General features: G+C 47.0%; 2 protein-coding genes across 4 annotated transcripts in view; one reads left to right on the top strand and one right to left on the bottom strand.

The window, feature by feature from the left end:
• Positions 1–478: 478 nt before the first annotated feature.
• Positions 479–14,412, bottom strand: CFL1 (cofilin 1). The gene is made up of 4 exons (XM_075326409.1): positions 14,246–14,412; positions 5,312–5,619; positions 2,441–2,517; positions 479–1,621 (listed from the first exon to the last, which is right to left on the bottom strand). Exons 1-4 carry the CDS (start codon positions 14,246–14,248, stop codon positions 1,509–1,511), a joined length of 501 nt encoding a protein of 166 aa, XP_075182524.1. The 5' UTR covers positions 14,249–14,412; the 3' UTR covers positions 479–1,508.
• Positions 13,905–21,069, top strand: part of MUS81 (MUS81 structure-specific endonuclease subunit) — a 165,808-nt gene continuing 158,643 nt past the window's right edge. The window contains exon 1 of one of the 3 annotated variants that reach the window (XM_075326406.1): positions 13,905–13,974. The gene's annotated coding sequence lies outside the window, so the exon portion shown is untranslated. The remainder of the gene's footprint in view (positions 13,975–21,069) is intronic. The other 2 variants (XM_075326408.1, XM_075326407.1) reach the window with 2 other exon arrangements.

Here is a 21,069-nt window from a genome sequence, read left to right as displayed (position 1 = left end):
TATGGGTACCAGATAAAAAAAAAAAAAAAAGTTTTGCGAGTCTGCCCAGCTGTAATCTTCATTTAGGATGCTATAATCTGTACTTTCCTCCCTCCACTCTACTGCAGGACTAGCAGTTCCACTTTTCTAAGGATCTGTCAGCCTCAGCAAGTGGAAAGCTTTTGCCCCCCCACTAAGAACCCCCAACCCTAAAGTGTGCTTTACACACTGCGACATCGCTAGTGATATTAGCGATGCAACACGCTAGATTGCAGATACGATCTGCTGAGATCACACATGTGACCGGCGCAACAAAAACGACCTATGTGCGATCTCGGCAGATCGCATCTGCAAACTAGCGTGTCACATCGCTAAAGAGATAGCTAGCGATGTCGCAGTGTGTAAAGCACTCTTAAGCATCCAGTTATTCTGGGTAAAACAAAAACAAATCCCTTTTAGTATTTTAGTTATGCAAATATAATAAAAAAAAGTGACCACATGAATCTGATTCCTTTATTGGTTTATTAATGTCAGATCTGCCATTATGACTTCCATATTAGTAACGCAAGACAAAAGGAATTAAAGACCGCAATGAACAAGTGACTGAGGGGAGGGGAAAAAAAAAAAAAAAACAAGGGAGCTGTAGGTGGTGAAAGGCTTCAGTCATCTATTTCTTTACCCTCCCAATAGACCAATCTCTAAACACAAGTGCCCAAAGGGTCGTCGAATTGAGAAATTGGCAAAAAGATTAACAAAACCAAAAGTACTTAACGTGCGGCCATCTATTTCAAAAAACGAAATATGGAATGCTGGACTGGAGGAAAGGGCCATGTCCTATACTCTGCTTAAGTTAAGAGGAATTCTGTGCTACTGGAGGTTTACAAATTAATAAAGGTGCCATTACAAGCTTCTTAAAAAGGTTTCCTACAATACTACAAGTACTTAATACCCTGCAAATGCCAGGAGGGTAACAAAAGGAATGTTGCAGAAAAGTGGAATTTGGAGGTGCGCTCATCTGACAAAACGAAAAATGGTTCTGGGAATGTTAGAGGCCAACCCACAAGCAGCACGTTATGGGCTGCGGTTTGATCAATAATTTGCATTAATGTTTGAACATCTAGATTACAGTATCCACATCTACAGAGCTCAGTTTTGTTAAACTGGAGCAATGAGGAAAATGGGTAAGATGCCAGGTTGCATTTGGCAAAATAACTCAGCTTAGGAGGCAAGTGATGAATGAATGAAGGGGCAGGAGATTAGTTTATGACTAGGATGGTAAAACTGCCTCTGTTGGAACAAAAACAGAAAAAATGTACTACAGGGACATTAATGCCTGCTGGGGCAGGGGGATGGCTTGGAGGAGAAGCCTGCTTGTAGAATGAATGATTCCCTCATCAAGAGGGAGTGTAGGGTTTAAGGGTAACAGAGGAGACCCTGTTGGGGGGGGAGGGATCATAACATGGAAGCCCCTTTAAGAAGTGGCACAGACACTGGGAGTGGAGGCAATGAGGTCTTCAGAGTTACTCCTTCTACAGAGGTACTCCTTCCACAGAGGTGACAGTGTTGCCGCCAAGTTTCTCAGCCAGGGAACAACGGTCTCTTATGTCAGCTCTGTTGTTCACCTGCATCTCGTGCTTACAACCTGAAAGGGAGACAAAAGAAAAAAAAAATGAAAGCGAGACCCAAAAAAAATGAAAGCGAGACCCAAAAAAAATGAAAGCGAGACCCAAAAAAAATGAAAGCGAGACCCAAAAAAAATGAAAGCGAGACCCAAAAAAAATGAAAGCGAGACCCAAAAAAAATGAAAGCGAGACCCAAAAAAAATGAAAGCGAGACCCAAAAAAAATGAAAGCGAGACCCAAAAAAAATGAAAGCGAGACCCAAAAAAAATGAAAGCGAGACCCAAAAAAAATGAAAGCGAGACCCAAAAAAAATGAAAGCGAGACCCAAAAAAAATGAAAGCGAGACCCAAAAAAAATGAAAGCGAGACCCAAAAAAAATGAAAGCGAGACCCAAAAAAAATGAAAGCGAGACCCAAAAAAAATGAAAGCGAGACCCAAAAAAAATGAAAGCGAGACCCAAAAAAAATGAAAGCGAGACCCAAAAAAAATGAAAGCGAGACCCAAAAAAAATGAAAGCGAGACCCAAAAAAAATGAAAGCGAGACCCAAAAAAAATGAAAGCGAGACCCAAAAAAAATGAAAGCGAGACCCAAAAAAAATGAAAGCGAGACCCAAAAAAAATGAAAGCGAGACCCAAAAAAATGAAAGCGAGACCCAAAAAAATGAAAGCGAGACCCAAAAAAATGAAAGCGAGACCCAAAAAAATGAAAGCGAGACCCAAAAAAATGAAAGCGAGACCCAAAAAAAATGAAAGCGAGACCCAAAAAAAATGAAAGCGAGACAGTCCCCCATTTTCAGGAGTGATCAATACCATTTTAGGCTAATTTGTTTGTTAGTCACCTGGGAATTTCTTCTTGATTGCGTCTTTAGAACTGGCATATATCATTTTGCTTTTCAGTGGAGCATCCTCAGGGGCCCTGCGGAAACAAATATTTAGATCAGAGCATATACATCACATCTTTAACAGTCTAAGATTTGTTTTTAAAGTTTTACGAGAGGGAGATTATAGCAGTTACTGAATAATTGCCATCGGTAAAGTCTTTATAGGAGGTGCCAGGTCAGAGGACCAGGATACATCAACACAAACCAGCTCTATGCATGGACACTGAGCTGGTCCCAGCTTAAGATTGTCAGAGCTGGCTTGTACAGAGGTAGTTTTGACAGACATCTATGCAGAAAGTGAATTTAGGGTCTTTGCCAAGATGCCAGTATAAAGCAAGTACTATATATCTTTTAGGCCAAAATATCTCCTACCCCACATTATGCAACTTGTTCTTTTAAGATTACAATAATGTGTTAATATGGTACACAGGTAATGTCAAGGCAGTCATCCACTTGTTCCTTGCTATAACAGCAAGTTAGTTAACTTGTGTTTATAGTGTTTGTGGTCCTAAACAGCAGAGGGAGAGCTCTGGTGGATCCCTACAGATTTGGGCCAGATCCCCCAACAAACTTGGACACTTTACTGCCCCCAGCACAAGAGGGAAAACAATCTGTACAAGTTTCTAAAGATGCAAGGATTAAGCATCATTCCCCTTGATTTAACAGTGCCAATTCTTATCAGTCCTCACATTAATTTGGGTATCCTATGAAATTAGGCCATCAGAAAGTTTCTGGATGGGGAGGTGTTGCCAAAGCAAACATTTACCATATAAGCCAGAGTCTGGCCAGGCAGAAACCCCCCCGAAAAATATGGTGCCATTGAGATTTTACCTAAAGCATTGCAAGTCTGAGGCTTGACTGTACAGAAATGTTAGGATGTGATGGGTGCTGCATCCAAATATTGACTAAAGTGCTGAAAGATGATTAGTAAATACAAATACTCCTACTTATGGTGAGGAATTTAGCATCTGTAATAAGAGCACCCCCTGCATCTGTCACATGTGGCCAGTAATTGCATTAGTAATTGGAGAATCAGAGAAAGGTCTCGCCTGATACCAGCACAAACTAATAAGTCTAGTCTTGAGAACTTCCATGATCATCGGCCCTAGCACTGCTTCCACCAACAAATTTGGGGACCAGATACATGCAATACTGCATATTGACCAGTCTAGGTAAAAAACAAAAACTTACTTTCTGGGACACTCACTACCAGTCCTGAACCATATTTACAGAAATCCTCCAACATAAAGAATACCAACAATCTGTGTGCTGACAAAGTGTAAATAAACCACAGCTGCCATCTTCCAAAATACACACATTTGCAGCATTAAGGGTATCATTTTTAAAAACAGAATGACCCCTTCATACAAGGGGGAGGTGGGTGGGTTAAACCTTTTCACAGGATGCAAGATTGGACATCCTATTCCCAGTGCAAAAGCATGAATACCATAGAACTGCTAGCCTTTACTATACAGGAAGTGTAAGCTATTGATCCAAGTCTATATTTATAGTATTGACAACCAAGATAAGAGTAAGGCCAGGTACACATCCGGCTTTTCGCCGGTTTGACGGATGCAGCGCATGCACACCATCAGGATTTAGACATCTGCAGTAAGGACCAGACAACCCATTAATGAGTCTTTCTAGATTTTGTCCACAAGGGGGCACTGTTACCACATCAGGACACCTGGCTACACTAACCCTTTAGATTAGAATTTACTCCTACAAATTCATATCTGGAGAATGTGGCAGAGATCTTAGACCTATTAAATAATTTGACAAGTGAGCACTAACATGTGAACAGTTGGATGCTCGCGTACCCAAGTATAATGGTAGTCAATGGGGACTCAAGCATTTTGATGGGAAATCTGGAAAACGCCCAAGCCCCTCACTGAACTCCATTACACTTGTGTACTTGAGTCATACCTGTCAAAGTGCTCCTTACAAAGTATGGCAGAGCCTGATTCAATTTCCTAGGACCTCCCTTTACTATACACAGAATGTATCATATCTGAACAGCTGAGGTCCCACGTTACCCTGAATGGTGAAGATCCCAGCAGTCACACATTTATGTTACACCCTATAGATAAAGTTCATTGCTTAAAGGGAATCGTCAGGTCCAATATTCACCCAGAACCATGTGCAGTTCTGGGTACATATTGCTAATCCCTGCCTAACTGTCCCTGTATCTAGTAGCATAAAGATCTTTAGAAAACGCATTTCTAAAGATCTTTCGTTGTATGCTAATGAGTGCAAGGACTAGTCCCAAGGGCATTGCTTCTCTTGCTATTCGGCGCAATTAGCACGTCCTTGTGGGTATGCCAACATGCTAATGAATGCATAGCATCAGGATGATCTCTCACCTCTCCACCCGACACTGGATTCTAGCTCTGTGCACATGATAGTGTGCGTGAAAAACTGAAGCCAGGTGTATGTGTCCTGGGTTCAAACTGAAGTAGTGCACATGACCGAATGGCCAGGATCATGTGCACTGAGCAGAAATCCAGCGTCCGGCGGTGATTGCAGAGCAGAGATCCTCTGACGCCACGCATTCATTAGCATGTTAGCACGCCCACAGGGAAGTACTAACATGCTAATGGAGCTGACTACCAACGCCTTTGGGACTAGTCCCTGCACTCATTAGCATATGATAAAAGATCTTTAGATGCACTTTTGCTAAAAATCTTACTATGCTACCAGATACAGGGACAGTTATGCACCTGACCGGTTCCCTTTAACTTTATAATCAATAGTAATCTTTCCTCCTGAAGGATCTTATCCCTCTTCACATTTCAGCTCTTGTGAATGATTTCCTTCATAGCATCTCACCAGAAGACAAAGACCAGGTCCTCTTTCCTAGTCTCCCTTGTTTCATAGCAGCAGTCATATAGGGCATAGCGGCAGTCATCACAGGGTAGCATTTCCACAAAGGCCTTGTAGGGATCGGTAATTTTGGTGCCACAATCTCCAACTAAGATTTGTTTGCCTTCTTCTGGGATAATCATTTTCTTGTCAGGACTCAGGCAGAATACGACAGCTTTCAGACGCTTCTTTGCCTCCTCGGGGGTGCAGGACTTCCGCACCTTCATTGCATTGAAGATCTCAACGACAATATCGGCAACCATCACACCTGAGGCCTAGAGGATAATTGGGGAAAAAAAAAAGTGAAGATCAAAAGTTTCAGGCCATAGAAAATCACAATGTAGTGTTCAGAACCACCATTACGTCATGTTGCCCACCATAGTGGCACATACAAAGGGGCCATTGTATTGGTAGTAGCAGTCACATCTCCACACCCCATTAGTCATGTAACGGTACACTGGACGTGGGATTAATAGATACCCGCATTATGATGACTTGCACAGAATGCGGAAAATGCCACTTTATAATGACTGGTAATTATGTGTTGTGAGAAGTGGAGTATTGTGTGCGTCACATTACTTTGCTTTCAAGACAGGTCAACCCTGCTCTTCCCTATTCTGTCCCAGGAATGGGAAATCAAGACTTTGATTCTTATTTTTCAATGCATTTTCATTAAAGTCCATACCTGCTGAGTTTGTTGCAGTCAAAGCCTTTTGTTTTAATAGAAACATAGATCCATCATCCTCACTACACTCAAGTATGCTCAGCTGAGTATGCATTGAGGAAATATAACAAATTTCTGCAATAGCCAATGAGGACATACAACCTAGTCCCCGCCAGCTCATTCTCAGCTTGCAAAAGGAGCAGGAATCTGACAGGTTTCAGCACCAGAAGACCAAGTATATAAGTAGTGTCAGTGTACCATCTGTGGTCCTACCACTAACCGGCCCTGTAGTCTACGGCCAACCTTTATAGGGGAGTTTGTTCAAAAGTTAGAAAGACATTGCTACTTTGTGCCATCATGGAGGAAATGTTGCTCAGTTTGCAGTACTGCAGGTCACCTACACTGACTTAAAGGGAACCTGTCAGGTTAAATATGCACCCAGAACCATGAGCAGATCTGGGTGCATATTACTAATACCTGCCTAACTGTCCCTGTATCTAGTAGCATAGATAAAAGATCTTTAGAAAAAGTATAAATATTCTTTATGATATGCTAATGAGGCTAGGGACTAGTCACAAGGGCATTAGACGACCCCCTTAGCATGTTAGCACACCTACAGGGGAGTGATAACATGCTAATGAATGGGCAGCGTCAGGTATGGTCACTCACCTCTGCTGCCACAGTTGGATTCTGGCTCTGTACGCATGATCAGAACGTTCCTGGACTTCTGGTCATGTGCACTACACCAATTTGAAGCCGTGACACGTACACACAGCTTCACAGTATGAATGAACTGGAAGTCCAGGACTTCTGATTATGTGCACCGAGCCGAAATCCAGCGTTTGGCGCGGTGGCAGCAGAGAGCGGTGAGATCAACCACCAACTAGTCCCCTTGCTCATTAGCATAAGGTAAAAGATCTTAAAAATTAGTAAAAGTGTTTTTTATCTATGCCACTATCCAGGGACAGTTAGGCAGAGAATAGTAATATGCACCCAGAACTGCCCATGGTTCTGGGTGCATATTGCACCTGACAGTTTCCTTTAAATGGAAGCATGCTGCTTAACTTCACAGCCAGTGGTCAGGTGCAATGCTGGACTGAAAAACAGGCATGGTATACCATGTACATTGAGGGCTTCAGATGCAATCACAGCTAAAGCAATTTACTGAAGCGGCCATGTGACCATCTGCCCATTACGGATGTGGAGCCAAACAAGTGGAAGCCACCGGTGGAGAGCGATTCTCCATAAGTTTAACAGAAGCAAGCCTGATGCTCTCTGCAGTCACTGACTAAGAACTCAAGACTAGTGTACATTCTTCATTAAATCTTGATACGTTTGCCAGACTTCTCAGGTCCAGTCCCACCTAAGCTTTACCAACATTGGTGGACCTGGGGATGGATCTAGAGATCGATATCTAGATCAATCCCCAGGTCCACCAATGTTGGTAAAGCTTAGGTGGGACTGGATATCCAGGTATCTAATTTCAAGGTGTTTCACACCAGGAAACATCTTACTGGATCAAGTCCTTAGTTCAATAGAAGCCTGGTGAAGAAAGTTTTATTCCTCTTTAAAAAAAATAAATATATGAGGAAGACAAAGACCTCATGCCTACGCAAGTGACAGATTCCAGAGATTATTCTTACCAAAACCAATAATTGTCACATGGAACCTGGAAAAACAAAAGCTGGTCACCAAACCCAACCACCATCAACATATATGTGGGGTGGTGGCCAAGCTTCCCTCAAGCCATTTCAGGCTAAAGGTCCAGACACTAAGCAACTTACCAGCGATCCCAACAACGATAGGGATCGCTGGTAAGTTGCTAGGAGGTTGCTGGTGAGATGTCACACTGCAACGCTCCAGCGATCCCACCAGCAACCTGACCTGGCAGGGATCGCTGGAGCGTGGCTACACAAGTTGCTGGTGAGCTCACCAGCAACCAGTGACCAGCCCCCAGCGCCGCTTGGAAGATGCTGCGCTTGGTAACCAAGGTAAATATCGGGTAACCAACCCGATATTTACCTTGGTTACCACCGCACGGAGCTACACGTGCAGAGAGCAGGGAGCAGCGCACACTGAGCGCTGGCTCCCTGCTCTCCTAGTTACAGCACACATCGGGTTAATTACCCGATGTGTGCTGCAGCTAAATGTGCACAGAGCAGGGAGCAGCGCACAATGCTTAGCGCTGGCTCCTTGCTCTCCTAGTTACAGCACACATGGGGTTAATTAACCCGATGTGTGCTGTAGCTACACGTGCACAGAGCAGGGAGCAGCGCACAATGCTTAGCGCTGGCTCCTTGCTCTCCTAGTTACAGCACACATCGGGTTAATTAACCCGATGTGTGCTGCAGCTACATGTGCACACAGCAGGAGCCGGCAGCACAGGCAGTGAGAGCGGAGGAGGCTGGTATCAAAGGTAAATATCGGGTAACCAAGGACAGGGCTTCTTGGTTACCCGATGTTTACATTGGTTACCAGCCTCCGCAGAAGCCGGCTCCTGCTGCCTGCACATTTAGTTGTTGCTGTCTCGCTGTCACACACAGCGATCTGTGCTTCACAGCGGGACAGCAACAACTAAAAAATGGCCCAGGACATTCAGCAACAACCAACGACCTCACAGCAGGGGCCAGGTTGTTGCTGGATGTCACACACAGCAACATCGCTAGCAACGTCACAAAAGTTGTTCGTTAGCAGCGATGTTGCTAGCGATGTTGCTTAGTGTGACGGGGCCTTAAGGCTATGTGTCCACGGTAGAATGTACCTGCGGATTTTTCTGCCTGAAAATCCGCGACTTTCGTGGCAAATCCGCACCCGCGGATTTTTTTTTTTCCCCATTCAAAACCAAAAATCCACACCAAATCTGCACCAAACAATTGACATGCTGCAGATTTTTCCGGATCAAAATCCGCGGCGGAAAAATCCGCAGCATGGACACAGCATTTTCAAAATGCCATTGAAATGGCTTGGAAGTGCCGCTGCTGCAGATTTTCGGGAAATCCGCGGCAAAATCCGCAGCGTGGGCACATAGCCTAAAGGAGGATTTGGGTACAACAAAACCTCAATTCAAAGGGGGTTTTTCTGGTCTAAATATACAAGTCTGCAGTCCCTCTATGCATTGCTCTGACTGCAAACTTCTGATTCTTCACATCTCATGCACTGAGGTTCTCCAGGATCAGACCTGGGAGCTGCAGTCACGTGGCTGTGAGTATTCACTATACAGAATACAGCTAGACTTTCCATGGCAGTCAATGCAAGTCTACTGCGTGTGGCTGGAAACTGTCTAGACAGATTGTAGCCGGGAGTCTGCATCTTGTACTTAGCCACTGTTCCCAGCTCTGACATTGGAGAATCCTCACATTGATCAGTGCATGAGATCTGAGGATTCAGAAGTCTGTAGTCATACGCATTTTAGACAACAACACCCCTTTTAAAAAGGGGATGACTACTTTAATGTCTAGTCAAACACCTTTATATTTCATCCCAACTGTGCAAATAAAAAGCATCTCCTGTCTTGGTTTGAGATGAATAATTGTGGTCATGGAACCAAACCATGTCCCTCACTTCCCTATATAGGTCAAGATAATTTTTACCACCACATACAGGGCAACATTGTTACCCAACATCTTGATGCACTCACCCCCCCCCCCCCAAATCAGTTTTGCATATATTTTTTTAAAGCTGAAGTTTTCTGTTCATATGGGGGGCAGGACTGGTGGAAAGGACTGGTGGAAGGGTCTTCAGCTCTGCCCCATCTCCTCCACTGCCTCTGGGTCTTTTCTGCATCCATAAATGTAAACTTTGCACTGGCAGCGCTTCTGTAGATTGCTCTAATTGTAGACTTCAGTAAAATAGCACTGAGCAAAATGCACAGCTGCCGACACCATGTTCTTAAAGACTACCTAGAGAATAATCTGCACAAGCACCATCCAGCATTTAAAATGCCCACATTGGTGCTGTCCTTACTGCAGGCTGCACTTGCGCCAATTGATCTCTTCAGGAAAGGTGCCAATGGCTGTGCATAAGCAAATTGCTCTGTGCCAGTGGCACCATTTTACCATCAACTTTGCACAAGGGCTGCCATCAGCTAGGATGGCTCCGTAGGGAAATCTGAAGTGGTTCACCCATTTTATTATTGGCCTCAACAATATGTTGAAAAGAAGGGAATTTTGTTACTTACCGTAAATTCCTTTTCTTCTAGCTCTTATTGGGAGACCCAGACGATTGGGGTATAGCTACTGCCCTCCGGAGGCCACACAAAGCACTACACTAAAAAGTGCAAGGCCCCTCCCCTTCAGGCTATACCCCCCCGTGACATCACGGGTTCTCCAGTTTTAGTGCCAAAGCAAGAAGGGGGAAAGCCAATAACTGGTTTAAACAAATTAACTCCGAGTAACATCGGAGAACTGAAAAACCGTTCAACATGAACAACATGTGTACCCGCAAACAACAAAAAAATCCCGAAGGACAACAGGGCGGGTGCTGGGTCTCCCAATAAGAGCTAGAAGAAAAGGAATTTACGGTAAGTAACAAAATTCCCTTCTTCTTCAGCGCTCTATTGGGAGACCCAGACGATTGGGACGTCCAAAAGCTGTCCCTGGGTGGGTAAAGAAATACCTCATGTTAGAGCTGCAAGACAGCCCTCCCCTATGGGGAAGCCACTGCCGCCTGCAGGACTCTTCTACCTAGGCTGGCGTCCGCCGAAGCATAGGTATGCACCTGATAATGTTTGGTGAAAAAATGTGCAGGCTCGACCAGGTGTCAGTACTGCTTACCGCCCGCACAAGAGCGGGTGTGAGGTCGCCCAAAAACCTGTGACTGGTTCCGTTCTCCCAGAGTGGAAACCATAATGGCTGCCGGCTTCTCTTCCCCGTCCTGTGCAGAGGGGCGGGCCGTGGGCGAGCCCCAGCCAAGAGCGGGAACCCGGCGTCTCACTGTGTTCAGTGAGAGGGGGCTGGAGAATGCAAAGCAGACTCCAGCTCCCTGCGCTGAGCTTCTGTACAGCGTCCCGCCCCTCCTCTGACTGGCAGGGCTGGGGCGGGAACGAAACGAAAGCTAGGCCGCAAAGCCGGGGACTCGAGTAATAAGCGCGGCCGTCCTATGTGCACGGCCGACGCCGAAGTCCCCCGGCGCACCACAAGTCCCAGCCGCGCCACAATGTAAAAAACAATCAGCAGCGGCCGGCGCGGCCGTTTTCAATACAAAAATTCACTCAGCAAAGCTGCAGTGAATAATAGCACCAGCGCTCCGCGCTGTTGTCCCCGGCGCACTAACACTCCCAGCAATGCTGGTGTGTGTGTGTGCGTGCTTGCCCGGGGACACAGAGTACCTTGATGTAGCAGGGCCCTGTCCCTGACGATACTCAGCTCCATATCCAGCAGGTTCTTTTGGGTCTGTGGATGGAGCTCGGTCTCTGTGCCTGGAGACCGGTAAGATCCCACTTCACCCAGAGCCCCTCATGGGGATGGGGAAGGAAAACAGCATGTGGGCTCCGGCCTCTGTACTAGCAATAAGTACCTCAACCTTACAACACCATCCACGGGTGAGAAGGGAGCATGCTGGGGGCCCTATATGGGCCCTCTTTTCTTCCATCCGACATAGTCAGCAGCTACTGCTGACTAAAATCTGTGGAGCTATGCATGGATGTCTGACCTTCGCACACAAAGCTAAAACTGGAGAACCCGTGATGTCACGGGGGGTATAGCCTGAAGGGGAGGGGCCTTGCACTTTTTAGTGTAGTGCTTTGTGTGGCCTCCGGAGGGCAGTAGCTATACCCCAATCGTCTGGGTCTCCCAATAGAGCGCTGAAGAAAACAAGGTTTCTTTCAAATAAGTTGTGTTGCCAATAGTGCCTGTGAGTGCAGACCACTCTTCACATCCGACCTTGGGGATCTGGTGTCACATCAACTTCCTGCTCACTTGACACCACCGAGGCCGGGCCCAGTCTTCCTGGGTGACTAGGCTATAGTGATGGGCAGTCCGCTTTTTTTGGTGATCCGGTTCCCATGGCTACGCTCACCAAAAAGCCAGCTCATTCGGATCGTACTTTGTTCCTTATTAAATATGTTCACCCCAGGCGAACACATTCAAGACTATAGTAACGGCAATGAAACCCCACCCACTTACAAGAGACCACTTATATTGTTGAGTGGGTGGGGTTTCAGCATTGAAAAGAGCCATTTAGAGATTTTAGTGGCTCACTGGTGATCCGGCTCCTGTCAGTCACTGCAGGGAGCCGGATGAGTTTGCGACCGACACCTCACTACCGGGCTACAGGTAGAGTTTCACAGCCCAGCGCGTCTCCTCGCAGCGCAGTGAAACTCCACCCACAGCCCAGTCGCTCACGAAGACTGGGGACGGCCGCAGCGATGTCAGGTGAGCAGGAAGTGGATATGACATCCCTGAGGTCATGGAGCCTGGTGGTCAGGAGATGGGGAGAGGTCTGCAATAGCACCACTCCAGAATTGGTAAGGTATTAGAGAAGCAGTTTTTCAAAATAATATTGATGTGGCCAATAATGAATATGGGTAAACCACCCCTTTAAAAAAGGTATGACAGACACCCAGAGGCAGCAGATGAGACAGGGCAGCGCTTAGGACTCTTAGGCTATGTTCACACTAGAAAAATGATTTTTCTTAAGAAATTTCTTGAGTGAAGGATTAGTGCACCTGCGTTAAACGCACCAAAAACGCACCTGCGTTTTTGCTGCGTTTCACCGCTCGTTGCTCCCTGCGTTATTGTGCCAATTATCTATGGCAAATAACGCAGTTAGCTGCAGAAAAGTAGTGACATGCTCATTTTTCTTAAGAAAATCTACTGAAAGAATTTTCTTAAGAAAAAGACGCAGTGTGCGCACAGCTAATTTTTTTTGCCATAGGTTTTGCTGGGGAATGTCTGCAGAAAGGTTACAAGAATTTCTCAAGAAATTTCTGCAGCAAAAACGGACCAAAAACAGGTAAAAAACGCAGTGTGAACATAGCCTTACAGTCTTGTCCCAATGCACAAAGCCAGGAAGAACATGTCGAAGATTAAACAAAACTGATTCCTTCACGTCAGCCATCATTCTAGTCAGTATGAGTGCACCAATATGGCCCAGTCTGTACTTCAAAAAATGCTCCTGACCGCTTCTCTGCAAATCTGCTCTGGCAGTAGACAGCAATAGTGTTTGGACAGTATTTGAATGGGAGCCTTGTACAGTTCTCACCACCATGTTTGCTACCATAAAGCGCTTATGGAGAGGTATTGGATGATGGGGGTCTGACATCCCCACCGATTTACTGCTGATCACAGCCGTTCATTCCCAGACAACCCCTCTAAGCAGCTAACGCCCCACCAGCCACTTATGTTACATGGACCCCTTTCCCCCTACAACAGCTGCCAGTGTGGAGACTGGAGGGGAAAGAAAACAGCCTTCATGAACTGAAAAAAATGCCCAGAAAGGGTTAAAGCCCCCACCCCTGGAGCCGCCATCGTCCATAGCTTGCCGGAGGTCACGTGCTCAAGGCAGGCTGACAGCTAAAGCTCCACCCTTCAGCGGCCACACGTCACTACATAACGTAGGGAAGGTGTGGGGTTAATAGGGCAGAGATGGCGTCGTCTGTGACCCCCCCCGCATACAGCAGAGCCGCCTTGACGCGTGACCGGCTCCCAAGGGGAAGTCGCCTCCGTGGCCACAGGGCAGGAAGGAAGCGCACTAGGCGCGGCCCCGTCACCCTGAGGAGACCGGGACCGCGCCTCATGAGGTGAATGGAGCCGAATACGCGGCAGCTGCGCGTCTCAGCCAATCCTCACCCCGCCCTATCACACAAGGGGGCGGGGCAAACGCGCTAATTCGTCAGGCCACACCCAACGGCCGGCGCGCTCCGTTCCCGCCCTTTCATCTTCTCGACAAGAGTGCGCGCCCCCGCACACCGCGTCACCGGGCGCGCCCCCTCCCGCCGGCCTCGGTCATTGCACACGAGACGTCACCGGTAAGACCCAGCCGCCGCCTCTGTATTTCCTCCCCCTCACCAGGCCCTGCACACAAGCCGGGTCACCCTCATTACACAGCCGCTCCCCTCACCAGCCGCGCTTTGGCGCAATCCTCCCCACATAACGGCGGCGGGAAGGCAGCACCCAATGACGGGCGGCTGACTGACAAGGGGGTGCAGAAAATGGCGGCACGAGGGAGCGGCCCCCACCGGCTGCACTGGGGCGTAGACCCTCCGCAGTGTGCCGCGGCGCCCGCAGCGCTGTACTCACCATGGTGTCTGCTCGGGTTAGTGGGTTAGATGAGGCGCGGAGGGGGAAGGCAGCCGGGGCGTCAGGAGATGACAGAAAGAGACCGTGCAGCCGCCTGACAGACTCGCACCGAAATGAAGCCTCTCCGTCTCCTCCTTCCGCTTTCTTTAAGCGCTGCACAATGAAGAGGGAGGGGCCGGCTTCCTGTCTGTGCGCGCAGGGCATGCCGGGAATTGTAGGCAGAGGGCGACAGGGGGAGGAGCTTCGGATGAACGGCTGACACGGGGGCGGGGCCAGAGCAGCCAGCAGTGTCATATGGTGAGCTGCGCTGCATATTGGGGGCTGTGCTGTATATAGGGGGAGCTCTGCTGTATATAAGAGCTGTGTATAGGAAGGAGTACTGTATATAGGGGCTGTACTGGATATAGGAAGCTGTGCTGTATATAGGGGCTATTCTCTATATAGGGAGATGTTTTGTGCTGTATATAAGGGGCTGTACAGTATATAAGGGACTATGCTGTATATAGGGAGTTGTGTTGTACAGTATAAAGGGAGCTGTGCTGTATATAGCAAGTTATGCTATACATAGAGGGCTGTGCTGTATATAGAAAGCTGTGCTGTATGTAGGAGTCTGTTCTTTATATAGGGAGCTGTACTCTACAGCATATAGGGCACTGTGCTGTATATAGGGAAATGTTTTGTACAGTATATAGAAGGCAGTGGTGTACGGTATATAGGGAGCTGTGCTGTATATAGGGAGTTCTGTACAGTATCTAGGGAGCTCTGTTGCATATAGGAAGGTGTGCTATATATAGGGGACTGTATATAGGGGGCTGTGCTGGATATAGGAAGCGGTGCTGGATATAGGGGGCTATTCCGTATATAGGGAGCTGTTCTGTGTTGTATATAGGGGGCTGTGCTGTATATAGGGGGCTGTAAATAGGTCGCTGTGCTGAATATAGGAGGCAGTGCTGTACAGTATATAGGAGGCTGCTGTATATAGGGGGTTGTACAGTATATAGGACTGCGGTATGTAGGAGTTGTTCTGTGCTGTATATAGGGAGCTGTTCTGTACAGGATATAGGGGAGTGTGTTGTACAGTATATAGGGGGCTGTGCTGTATATAGGAAGCTGTGCTGTATATAGGGCTATGCTGTATATAGGGGCTGTGCTGTATATAGGGGCTGTGCTGTTTATAGGAAGCTGTGCTGTTTATAGGAAGCTGTGCTGTATATAGGGGCTGTGCTGTATATAGGGGCTGTGCTGTATATAGGGGCTGTGCTGTATATAGGGGCTGTGCTGTATATAGGGGCTGTTCTGTATATAGGGCTATGCTATATATAGAGGCTGTGCTGTATATAGGGACTATGCTGTATATAGGAAGCTGTGCTGTATATAGGGGTCTGTTCTGTATATAGGGAGCTGTTCTGTACAACATATAGGGGCTGTACTGTATATAGGGAGCTGTTTTCTACAGTATATAGTGAGTTGTGCTGTATATAGGGAGTTGTTCTGTACAGTATATAGGGTTTTTTCTGTACAGTATATCGGACGCTGTTCTGTACAGTATATAGGGAGTTGTGTTATATTGCAGGCACTGCCATATGTATATTTAAATGTATAGAAAGGGGCTGTATAATCTATATAAGGAGCTGTGTTATACTGTATATATTTAGATGAATATTTGGGGCTGTATTATATATGTTTTTATACAGTAGCTTATGATCGCCCCTCTCATTTCGTTCTTTTCATTCGGTGAATACTGCATCACTTAAGGCCTGCACAAACCATAATAGTCATTTACATGGGACTGCTGAATCTCAGATGTCTCCTGGGTGGTAGAAAGTGGCTGGGAGGAAACGCCAGGCATGTAGGATTAGGAAGAGCCAGAAAGCAGCTGTATATGAGGTTGTATGAAACATTGCAACGGCAACATGGCAGATTAAACGAGCTGCTCAAGATAAAAACAAAAGACGGTGTCGAGAGCTTTCAGCCAAAATTCTTAGGAAGTAATAGAGCTGGATGGAATCTGGTCACGTTCTGCTGCCAAGAGGAGCCAGGAGCTCTCCGGGCGTCATAGCCAGGTTATCCCATGGACTTATCACATGAAGAGGGATATATTTTTTTTTATTTTTTTTTTGCTGACGCAATCCACAAATAAGATGGAGATTTATTTTATTTTAATCTGATTTGTGGATCTAAATAGACTCTGTAGGTCCAAGAAATAAAAAAAACATGTATACCTTCCATGTAGCATCCTACTGCAGTCCACTTTTCACTGAATAATGTTAGGAAAAGTTTGGAAAACTTATTTTATTTTTTTTTTGCATACAAGAGACAACAAATAATTGTTATTCATTAGTGTGCTGCTTCTGATTTTTATTTATTGCAAACAAAAAATTAATGTGTGAATGTGGCCATAAAGACATGGTAGAATACGAGTCAAGAAAAAATGGATAGGGGAGGACACAGAGGGAGAGATGGCAGAGGGTATAATTAAGTAATGCAAACAATAATTTAAAGGGGTTGTCCCATGAACAAAGTACATTTTAATCAATAGATCCTGGCATAAAAATAAGCTCCACAATTGGATGTGTTAAAAAAAAAAAGTTCCTGTGTTGAGATAATCTTATATATGCGCCCCTGCTGTGTACTGTGTAATGGCCGTGTCTGACTGTATAGGGACATGGTCTGATCATATCACAGCTCCTGGGCCAGGGAAGAATTAAATAAAGTATACAGACATTATTACAATATGGGATCACAGCTGCTGCTTTATGTGAGGTAAAACATTTCCCTGCCTGTTTAAAAACATGCTTTATCTCACGGAAGGAATCAGCTGTGATCCCCTGCTGTAATGTCTGAATACTCTTCCTTTGCCCATGAGATGTGGTATGATCAGGTCATGTCCCTGTACGGTCAGACACGGCCATTACACAGTACATAGCAGGGGAACATTTATAAGATTATTTCAGCACAGGAACATTTTTTTTTAACATCCATTTGTGTGACATTTTTATTCCAAGATCTATTGATTAAAACCAGTGTCTTCTTGTACGCTATGGCCGCATCCCTCACTACTGTCTTCTTGTACGCTATGGCCGCATCCCTCACCAGTGTCTTCTTGTACGCTATGGCCGCATCCCTCACCAGTGTCTTCTTGTACACTATGGCCGCATCCCTCACTACTGTCTTCTTGTACGCTATGGCCGCATCCCTCACCAGTGTCTTCTTGTACGCTATGGCCGCATCCCTCACCAGTGTCTTCTTGTACGCTATGGCCGCATCCCTCACTAGTGTCTTCTTGTATGCTATGGCCGCATCCCTCACCAGTGTCTTCTTGTACACTATGGCCACATCCCTCACCAGTGTCTTCTTGTACACTATGGCCGCATCCCTCACTACTGTCTTCTTGTACGCTATGGCCGCATCCCTCACCAGTGTCTTCTTGTACGCTATGGCCGCATCCCTCACTAGTATCTTCTTGTACGCTATGGCCGCATCCCTCACCAGTGTCTTCTTGTACACTATGGCCACATCCCTCACCAGTGTCTTCTTGTACACTATGGCCGCATCCCTCACTACTGTCTTCTTGTACACTATGGCCGCATCCCTCACCAGTGTCTTCTTGTACACTATGGCCGCATCCCTCACTACTGTCTTCTTGTACGCTATGGCCGCATCCCTCACCAGTGTCTTCTTGTACGCTATGGCCGCATCCCTCACCAGTGTCTTCTTGTACACTATGGCCGCATCCCTCACTACTGTCTTCTTGTACACTATGGCCGCATCCCTCACCAGTGTCTTCTTGTATGCTATGGCCGCATCCCTCACCAGTGTCTTCTTGTACGCTATGGCCGCATCCCTCACTAGTGTCTTCTTGTATGCTATGGCTGCATCCCTCACCAGTGTCTTCTTGTACACTATGGCCACATCCCTCACCAGTGTCTTCTTGTACACTATAGCCGCATCCCTCACTACTGTCTTCTTGTACGCTATGGCCGCATCCCTCACCAGTGTCTTCTTGTACGCTATGGCCGCATCCCTCACTAGTGTCTTCTTGTACACTATGGCCGCATCCCTCACTAGTGTCTTCTTGTACGCTATGGCCGCATCCCTCACCAGTGTCTTCTTGTACGCTATGGCCGCATCCCTCACTAGTGTCTTCTTGTATGCTATGGCCGCATCCCTCACCAGTGTCTTCTTGTACACTATGGCCACATCCCTCACCAGTGTCTTCTTGTACACTATAGCCGCATCCCTCACTACTGTCTTCTTGTACACTATGGCCGCATCCCTCACTAGTGTCTTCTTGTACGCTATGGCCGCATCCCTCACCAGTGTCTTCTTGTACGCTATGGCCGCATCCCTCACTAGTGTCTTCTTGTATGCTATGGCCGCATCCCTCACCAGTGTCTTCTTGTACACTATGGCCACATCCCTCACCAGTGTCTTCTTGTACACTATAGCCGCATCCCTCACTACTGTCTTCTTGTACGCTATGGCCGCATCCCTCACCAGTGTCTTCTTGTACGCTATGGCCGCATCCCTCACTAGTGTCTTCTTGTACGCTATGGCCGCATCCCTCACCAGTGTCTTCTTGTACACTATGGCCACATCCCTCACCAGTGTCTTCTTGTACACTATGGCCGCATCCCTCACTACTGTCTTCTTGTACACTATGGCCGCATCCCTCACCAGTGTCTTCTTGTACACTATGGCCTCATCCCTCACCAGTGTCTTCTTGTACACTATGGCCACATCCCTCACTAGTGTCTTCTTGTACACTATGGCCGCATCCCTCACTACTGTCTTCTTGTACGCTATGGCCACATCCCTCACTAGTGTCTTCTTGTACGCTATGGCCGCATCCCTCACCAGTGTCTTCTTGTACGCTATGGCCGCATCCCTCACTAGTGTCTTCTTGTACGCTATGGCCGCATCCCTCACCAGTGTCTTCTTGTACACTATGGCCACATCCCTCACCAGTGTCTTCTTGTACACTATGGCCGCATCCCTCACTACTGTCTTCTTGTACACTATGGCCGCATCCCTCACCAGTGTCTTCTTGTACGCTATGGCCGCATCCCTCACCAGTGTCTTCTTGTACACTATGGCCACATCCCTCACCAGTGTCTTCTTGTACACTATGGCCGCATCCCTCACTACTGTCTTCTTGTACACTATGGCCGCATCCCTCACCAGTGTCTTCTTGTACGCTATGGCCGCATCCCTCACTAGTGTCTTCTTGTACGCTATGGCCGCATCCCTCACCAGTGTCTTCTTGTACAATATGGCCACATCCCTCACCAGTGTCTTCTTGTACACTATGGCCGCATCCCTCACTAGTGTCTTCTTGTACGCTATGGCCGCATCCCTCACCAGTGTCTTCTTGTACACTATGGCCACATCCCTCACCAGTGTCTTCTTGTACGCTATGGCCGCATCCCTCACTAGTGTCTTCTTGTACACTATGGCCGCATCCCTCACTAGTGTCTTCTTGTACACTATGGCCGCATCCCTCACTAGTGTCTTCTTGTACACTATGGCCGCATCCCTCACCAGTGTCTTCCTGTACGCTATGGCCGCATCCCTCACTAGTGTCTTCCTGTACGCTATGGCCACATCCCTCACCAGTGTCTTCTTGTACACTATGGCCGCATCCCTTACTAGTGTCTTCTTGTACACTATGGCCGCATCCCTAACCAGTGTCTTCTTGTACACTATGGCCGCATCCCTTACTAGTGTCTTCTTGTACACTATGGCCGCATCCCTCACCAGTGTCTTCTTGTAAACTATTGCCGCATCCCTTATTAGTGTCTTCTTGTACACTATGGCCGCATCCCTCACTAGTGTCTTCCTGTACACTATGGCCACATCCCTCACTAGTGTCTTCTTGTAAACTATTGCCGCATCCCTTATTAGTGTCTTCTTGTACACTATGGCCGCATCCCTCACTAGTGTCTTACTGTACGCTATGGCCACATCCCTCACCAGTGTCTTCCTGTACACTATGGCCACATCCCTCACCAGTGTCTTCTTGTACGCTATGGCCACATCCCTCACCAGTGTCTTCCTGTACACTATGGCCACATCCCTCACTAGTGTCTTCTTGTACACTATGGCCGCATCCCTCACTAGTGTCTTCTTGTACACTATGGCCGCATCCCTCACCAGTGTCTTCTTGTACACTATGGCCGCATCCCTCACTAGTGTCTTCTTGTACGCTATGGCCGCATCCCTCACTAGTGTCTTCTTGTACACTATGGCCGCATCCCTCACTAGTGTCTTCTTGTACACTATGGCCGCATCCCTCACTAGTGTCTTCCTGTACGCTATGGCCGCATCCCTCACCAGTGTCTTCTTGTACACTATGGCCGCATCCCTTACTAGTGTCTTCTTGTACACTATGGCCGCATCCCTAACCAGTGTCTTCTTGTACACTATGGCCGCATCCCTTACTAGTGTCTTCTTGTACACTATGGCCGCATCCCTCACCAGTGTCTTCTTGTACACTATTGCCGCATCCCTTATTAGTGTCTTCTTGTACACTATGGCCGCATCCCTCACTAGTGTCTTCCTGTACACTATGGCCACATCCCTCACCAGTGTCTTCCTGTACACTATGGCCACATCCCTCACTAGTGTCTTCCTGTACACTATGGCCACATCCCTCACCAGTGTCTTCCTGTACACTATGGCCACATCCCTCACCAGTGTCTTCTTGTACACTATGGCCACATCCCTCACCAGTGTCTTCCTGTACACTATGGCCACATCCCTCACTAGTGTCTTCTTGTACACTATGGCCACATCCCTCACCAGTGTCTTCTTGTACACTATGG

This window comes from Anomaloglossus baeobatrachus, chromosome 10, assembly GCF_048569485.1.
Source record: "Anomaloglossus baeobatrachus isolate aAnoBae1 chromosome 10, aAnoBae1.hap1, whole genome shotgun sequence".
NCBI lineage: Eukaryota > Metazoa > Chordata > Amphibia > Anura > Aromobatidae > Anomaloglossus > Anomaloglossus baeobatrachus.
Note: the sequence above shows the minus strand (reverse complement) of the source record. Positions and strands in the feature narration are given on the sequence as shown.

Coding starts and splice junctions, on each gene's coding strand:
- CFL1 (XM_075326409.1), bottom strand. Junction 2,518..5,311: donor GACCTGGTCTTTGTCTTCTG/GTGAGATGCTAT, acceptor TTGTTTCCGCAG/GGCCCCTGAGGATGCTCCAC. Junction 1,622..2,440: donor AATCAAGAAGAAATTCCCAG/GTGACTAACAAA, acceptor TCTCCCTTTCAG/GTTGTAAGCACGAGATGCAG.